Here is a 7388-nt window from a genome sequence, read left to right as displayed (position 1 = left end):
TGTGTGTGTGTGTGTGTGTGTGTGTATGTGTGTGTGTGTGTATCTCCATGCTTTTCCCCATCACCTTTTTATTGTTGTTGGCGATGTGTTTACGTCCTATAACTTAGCGGTTCGGCAAAAGAGGTCTATAGAATAAAGACTAGGGCTTAAAGAATAATAATGACCACTGGAACCATTCAACTAAAAATTCTTCAAGGCGATGCTCCAGTATGGCCGCAGTCTAATGACTGAAAGAAGTAAAGGATAAAAGGTTAAGAAAATATGATACCCAGATGAGCAGAAATTTGATGGCAAGTGGAATCGGCCATGTTAAACCACATTTTAGCAAGAGTCCAAACGCCGGCGTTGTCAGTGGGAAGAAAGACCTGGAAGAGAATAAAGATTGTGATATTTTGATGGTGGATGTATAGAAAGACAAATGAAATGAACTGGAACATGCAGATATAGATGTACATCGATGTGTAGGTGCAATGGCCCAGTGGTTAGGGCAGTGGACTCGCGGTCGTTGGATTGCGGTTTCGATTCCCAGATAGAGCATTGTGAGAGTTTATTGAGCGAAAACACTTAAGCTCCATGAGGCTCCGGCGGTGGGTGGGGGGCGAACCCTGCTGTACTCTTTCGATAGGCGCAAGAGCGGCTGTGATAAGTAGCTTGCTTATCAACCACATGGTTCCGCGTATCATATTTATATAAATCCATTATAAATTGGTTTTATATTTGATATCTGCGTTAATAAATTCCCCACCTGGATGTGGCGCCAGTCCTTCGCAGGGTAACTCATTTTTGCCAGCTGGGTGAACTGGAGCAACGTGAAATGAAGTTTTTTGCTCATTAAAACAACGCGTCACCCTCCGGGAATCGAAACCACAATCATATGATCATGAGTGCAACATTCTAACCACTAAGCCACGCGACTCCACTAATTGTAGATAGACTACTCTAAATAAAGTAAAGAACCGTTGAATATAGTGATGCATAATGAACTGAGCGGACGCAGTGGATTAGCGTCACACATGACTCCTAGCAATTGTCTTATAGGATGTTAAAACCTCGGAATGAAATCGAAATAGTAAAATTACTTTTGATAAATAATTAACCTTTAATCCATCGAATTAGGTGATAGTGATAAAAGTTACAGCGTTTTAGCAGGTATTTGTCGAAATGGCGATAAATATCGAAAATCTCTGCTCTGACATTTAAATAGTCTACGGATTTGTTGAGGTTGTTGAGTTTGAAACTATTATAGAAAACTGAAAGAGTCTCAGACTAAAATATACAGAAAAATATTGTTTAACAAAGAAATAGAATATTTTTTGAAACACTTACAGGATTATTTGATCCTTTCCGTTGTTGTAGCTGTATAGCAATTGGTACCAAATTATCTTCGAAATCCAGCATAAACAACGCAATGGGAACACAGACCTGGAATATAAAAATATAAAAATAATACACGCACAAACATACAAGCGCATGCGCGCGCACACACACACATATGCACACATACATATATTGTATATATGTGTGTGTGTGTGTGTGTGTGTGTGTGTGTGTGTGTGTGTGTGTGTGTGTGTGTGCGCGTGTGTGTTTGAGTGTGTGTAGATATACAGATATATAGATACGCATAAGTATATATGTGTGTGTGTGTATATATATATATATATATATATATATATATATATATATATATATATATATATATATATATATATATATACTACAGACTTTCCCGTCTGTGTACCAATGTGTGTGTGCGTGTTTGCGTGTCTGTATGTGTGTGTGTAACTTACGTCAAATCCTCGTTTGTGACCAATGCCTTCCAAAATTTCTAAGTCTGCGTAAAACAGTCGTTTCTCTTGGATTAATTCTTCCAATGTTTCTCCATCCAGAATTGGTTTAATCATCTCTTCATCCACTCCAAGTCTACAAGAAGGAATAAATAAAATGAGGGAGAAAGAATCAGAGGAATTTGGTGGTCGTCTGCATTTTCAAAAACCTTATGAAGTAAAGTTGATGGAATTTAGATAAATTCATTTGTGGTAGAGAGAAAGGATCTTTGAGAAAAGTCTTTGAGTCTTTGAGTCAAATGATTTCTTTCTTTCGCTGACGATAACGATTCGCGTATTAAAACGTTTTCCATCTCCCTATAATACACACACACACATATATATATAAGATACGTACATACGTATGTATTTTTCATCCTTTACGCGTTTCAGTCGTTAGACTGCTTCCATGATGAGGCATCTCCTTGAAGAATTATTTTAGTCAAATGAATTGACCCCAGTATTAATTTTTTTTCTTACCCTGGTGCTTATTCTATCGGTATCTTTTGCCGAATCTCTAAGTATCGAGGACGTAAAGAAACCAACGTCACTTTTCAGGCGATGGTGGCGGACAAAAAAAACAAAAATACACACACTCTCACATACGCATACATACATGCATACAGGCTTCTTTCGGTTTCCCCTCTACCAAATCCACTCACAAGGCTTTGGTCGGCCCGAGGCCATAGCAAAAGACAGTCGGCCAATATGCCATGCTGCGAGACTGGTTGGGTAGTAAACTTCTTGCTACGCAACCATGACTGCGCCTGTAGTATCTTATCATCGAATTCAAAACCAGAGCAGATGCATTTTGCTCTTTTGTATTTTTAATCAGCCGAGAATTTCATGCTTGACCCTTATCAAACTGCAGTTTCGTAATATATAGACAATGGCTAATCTGAGGTTATGTCAGATATGACACTTGCTCCAGAGGACGGAAGAGTTGTCTCGAGGAAAGAAAACCAATATTTCACTGAATAAAATCTATTACTGCCTAAAAACAAAATTTAAAAAGCAAGAATATTTTAATAGCACCTGAAATATTTTGTGAATTTTGGCACAAGGCCAATAAGTTCAGCAGATGGGATAAATCGATTACATCGATCCCAGTGTACAACCGGTACTTATTTTGTCGATCCCGAAGAGATGAAAGACAAAGGCGACCTCAGCAGAATTTGAACTCGGAACGTAAAGACGAACGAAATACTGCTAGGCATGTTAACCGGAGTGCTTAATAATTCTGCCAGCTCACCGCCTTAATATCATCTGAAATATTCTGTGGATTTTGGTGAAGCTTAGCGAGCCCCTAATATTTAAATTACTCCTGTTTAAATATACAATTGTTCTAAATAGGGAAAATATTGACTTACTTTGAAGGGATTTCTTCACACAATTTTATTGATTTTGGGTTACAACCGTTAAGTCGTTGGTATCCAAACCACGTGTCATGGTTCCAATATGCACAAGCCTGTAGTGTATAATAAAGACAATAAATTTAAGCATTGGTTTCTAATACAGACACAAGACCTCCAGTATTAATTGTAAGAGCATGGGTGTGTAGTTAATTAAGATCTAATTACATTAGCTGGTTAGTATATATTTAACGATACCGAAAGGTTAAAAGACAATGTTGACCTTGGAAGTACACGAAACAAAAACGACTGATATCGCAAGGCATTTTGTACGACTCACCGGATCTTCGATGTAGTTGCTCGACTTCCTAGTAATAGCTTCCAAATGTCCCCTAAATCAAACCTTGATGGGGTTTTTTTTAAATCATAGCAAAATTGCGTTGGAAAATATAATAATAGATATGTATTTGAGGGAAATCGACAGAATAGTCACGGATGGAAAGCGTTTGATCATCTCTTTGCTCAATGACGGTCAACCAACACACACACACACACATACATACATTTGTGTGTGTGTGTCAACATTTATGCATTTGTGTGTGTATACAAGATTAGTTACGTTTAATAAAAAATAACTTATTTACGTAAGTTTTATCATCATCTCCTTCGAAATAGTCACCTTGCACAGCAACACATCGATTCCAGCGTTCCTGCTGCTTTTGGAATCTGGCCTGGAAGTCGTTTTCCGTAAACGAGTCGAGGATTTTCTGATAGCTCTCATTGCACACGCAACTTTGTGCTGCCATCAGTTGGCGCGCCACAGAACTAATGCAGGAACTTTTTGATCCCACCTCGTATATATATAAAGAGAGAGAAGGCATGTGTTGCTGCGTGTGAATGGTATGTATTTATAAGAAATCAGTGGAGCAAGCAGGATACCAAAACACTTATATCTGTCAGTGGAGCAAAGAAGAAAATTCTAGCTTGGCCCCACCTGAAAGGTCATGTGCTGTTTGTCTTGATATGAGGTCACCATGTCGCGCACACATGGTTGTGATGCATGTGCCTGGTGTGCCCTTATCAGGATTCGATTTACAGGACCTCAGAGATTGGTAAGATGGGGGAAATTTTGAGTGAAACGGAGATTCAGTTACATTTACCCAAATGATCAACAGTTACTTTGTTCATCGACCCTATTCATAGACCCTGAAAGGATGTGAGTGATGTTCGTGTTTAGGCCTACTTCAGGTCTATATTCGTTTCTACTCTAGGCACAAGGCCCGAAATTTTGGGGGATAAAAGGCAAAGTCGACCTCGGCGGAATTTTAACTCAGAACGTAACGCAGACGAAATACCGCTGAGCATTTCGCCCGGCTTGCTAACGACTCTGCCAGCTCACCGCCTTCCTCTCTATATAATCTCGGACAATAATATCTAATGTATCCTTTTTAAAGTCGTTGTATTGTTTGGGTGAGATCTAGTTTCTGTTTCTAGTGGATAACGCAACCACATAGTAGCTCACGCAGCTTGGCCTTATTACACTGGTGCAGATCAACGAAAGATGTACAAAACTGCCGACGACACATTCAAGGAAAAATACAATATGTTATTTATTTTGATACAAACACTCTCTTGTCGCTCGTCCTCATAGAAATGACTCTACACGAATGGTGCTCTACGACGCTATACTTCACATCCTGTATTACAAAAAAAAAGTGATAGAATTTTTCAAGGACATACCTTTGGTTTCGTAATCCCTTCTTTGTAGTAAATATTCGTCAGATCATCCAGCTTCTGCCAGGAATCTGTTGTGATTCCACTAATCCAATTTTTCAGCTTAACCTCCATCTTGCTTATGAATAAGAGTTTCTGAAATAAAATGTTTCGTTTCGTTTAAGGAACGAAAGACAACGTTTACCTTGGCATAAAAGAACATAAGTGATTCGGAAGCTGTATTAGTTCGACGCTGTACACAAATCTTCCATCATCCCATGCACACACATATACACATACACACACACATACACCACACATACACCACACATGCACATATACACACACATACATGCACGCATACGCACACATGCACACGCATATACACACACATACACACACATTCACATACACACACAAACACACACACATACATACACGCACGCACATACACATACACACACACACACACACAAAAACAGACATACACACACATGCATACACATACATACACACTCATACACACACACACACACATGCGCACATATACGCACGCATACACGACACATACACAAACACACACGCACATATATATAACGATTGATGAGCTCAAGCTTTGTCTCTGTGGTTAAGCAAGGTTATTTTTAAACTTCCGGCTCTGTAATTTATCAATGCGTTATTTTAACCAATAACAAGATACAACGAGAACTATTTTCTTGTTATTTAAGAAATTGAAAGTAAAATATATGGAAACAACTTTGTTCTTATATCTCTGAATTAAACTTCAAATTCTGTGTGTGTACATCTGTGTGTGTATATATATATGTATATATATATATATATTCTTACCTTATATGAATCTGAGAATTCTTCATCAACCGGCAAACTTTCCAACTGTTCAATTAAAAGTAGAAAAAGATTATCAAAATTGATTAGATTATTTAACTCATTATAATAAATTATGTTAATGGCGGTTGATTGGGAGGATCAGTGAAGTGACCGTCAATTTGATCTTGAGCCTTTTTATATTCCGAGTTCAAGTCCTCCAAGGATACCTGGGGAGAGATCGATAATATAAAGCAGCAGTCAATACTGATGCCGCTGTGATCACTTGAATCATTCGCAGACCCTCGATAAAAATGTGTGATCTCACGTTGATGGCTGGCAATCTTCTGATTGATTACAACTGGACATGGCTACAATTATCAAGAAGAAGCAAACGTTGGTGTATAGTCAACTGAATCCTCAAACACCAGTATATCACTGGTACTTATACATTGACTCCAGTGAAGGTGCTGAATGATATTAAAATCAAAGTAGAACTAGATCGAATCTGAGCAAGGAATGCTGAGCGAACATTTTTTTTTAATGAATTAAGATTTAATAGTTATCTCCCTTTCAAGTTTTGACTTCAATTCTCACAAACGTTGATGGGTTTTTTTTTTCCCTGTAAAATGTCTTGGGGGTGCCTTTCCACCAGATTAAAAGATATAATATGGAACCAAGTAGTATCGACCCTTATCTTTTATTTCAATAATATTGGTGGAATATGGAGGGGGAGTTTGCAACTATTCATTACTAGAAAATTTTATCCAGGAACGCATTCAAGAGAAGACCTTTCCAAAAGCTGTTATATAGTCAGTCCTAACTTATGGAGGCCCGAGATCCATGCATATATTCTGAATATAAATATATATATTTTAAATATATTGATAGGCAGAGTTGGATAATAGATTTTTTAAAAGATTTCAGGTACAAAAAAATTACAAAACCAAACACGAGTGTAAAATAATTAATTTTACGTTGTAAGGAAGTAGAGGTGTTGAGCCAACTTTTCGCGCTGTATTTCTTTCTGCGAGTCATTTCTGTATTTATTTTGCTGCTACAGATTTTATTTCCGGACTATACAAGATGAAAGCGGTGTCTCCCGTTCTGACTTAGCACTCCTTTGCTCTTTGAATTACGAAAAGAATTACAGAAGAATATAAATTATATGTGAACATATCATTAAAACTATACTCACCATAATAGGACATCCTTTCTGGTGTTTTAACTTGTATATCTCACGTTTGCACTTGATTTCATTTTCCCGTTGCTCCTTATCCGGATCATTCTGTGGTAAGAATGTATCCCAAGGATAAAGAGAATAATGAACGGATGGCCTTATCCAACGGAAAACAGGAAACGTTACGCTCTTTCTAGTAAACCCACGTACCAATTCCAGTGTTTGTATGAACCAAGTTGAAGATGTTAATTCGACTGTGGGCTTTTCGGTCCAGAGTTCAATTTTTTTCACTTCTGTAAACGATTCCGGGAGTTGAATATCAAAAGTGTCGAGGGCCCCGATTTTAAAATCATTTTTCCAGAAGTTGTCCACAAGGATCTTCTCACTGCTGTTATCCGAAGTATCATATAATATAACATAGACGTTAGCATCAGTTGCTGCTCCTTTCTGGTCACCAGTTCGAATCCGGAGTGTAATGCTATTTTTTGATTGCAT

The 7388-nt window shown here is 37.9% G+C and overlaps 1 protein-coding gene across 1 annotated transcript in view; it reads right to left on the bottom strand.

The window, feature by feature from the left end:
* LOC106873091 (polyunsaturated fatty acid 5-lipoxygenase) overlaps positions 1–7388 on the bottom strand; it is a 14407-nt gene extending 7019 nt beyond the window's left edge. Inside the window, exons 1-7 of the mRNA XM_014920315.2 lie at positions 6912–7388; positions 5738–5782; positions 4916–5044; positions 3194–3291; positions 1788–1920; positions 1327–1422; positions 269–365 (exon numbers count right to left, since the gene is read on the bottom strand). Of these exons, the coding sequence (XP_014775801.1) occupies positions 269–365; positions 1327–1422; positions 1788–1920; positions 3194–3291; positions 4916–5044; positions 5738–5782; positions 6912–7388 (1075 nt within the window). The remainder of the gene's footprint in view (positions 1–268; positions 366–1326; positions 1423–1787; positions 1921–3193; positions 3292–4915; positions 5045–5737; positions 5783–6911) is intronic.

This window comes from Octopus bimaculoides, chromosome 20 (assembly GCF_001194135.2).
Source record: "Octopus bimaculoides isolate UCB-OBI-ISO-001 chromosome 20, ASM119413v2, whole genome shotgun sequence".
Lineage (NCBI taxonomy): Eukaryota > Metazoa > Mollusca > Cephalopoda > Octopoda > Octopodidae > Octopus > Octopus bimaculoides.
Note: the sequence above shows the minus strand (reverse complement) of the source record. Positions and strands in the feature narration are given on the sequence as shown.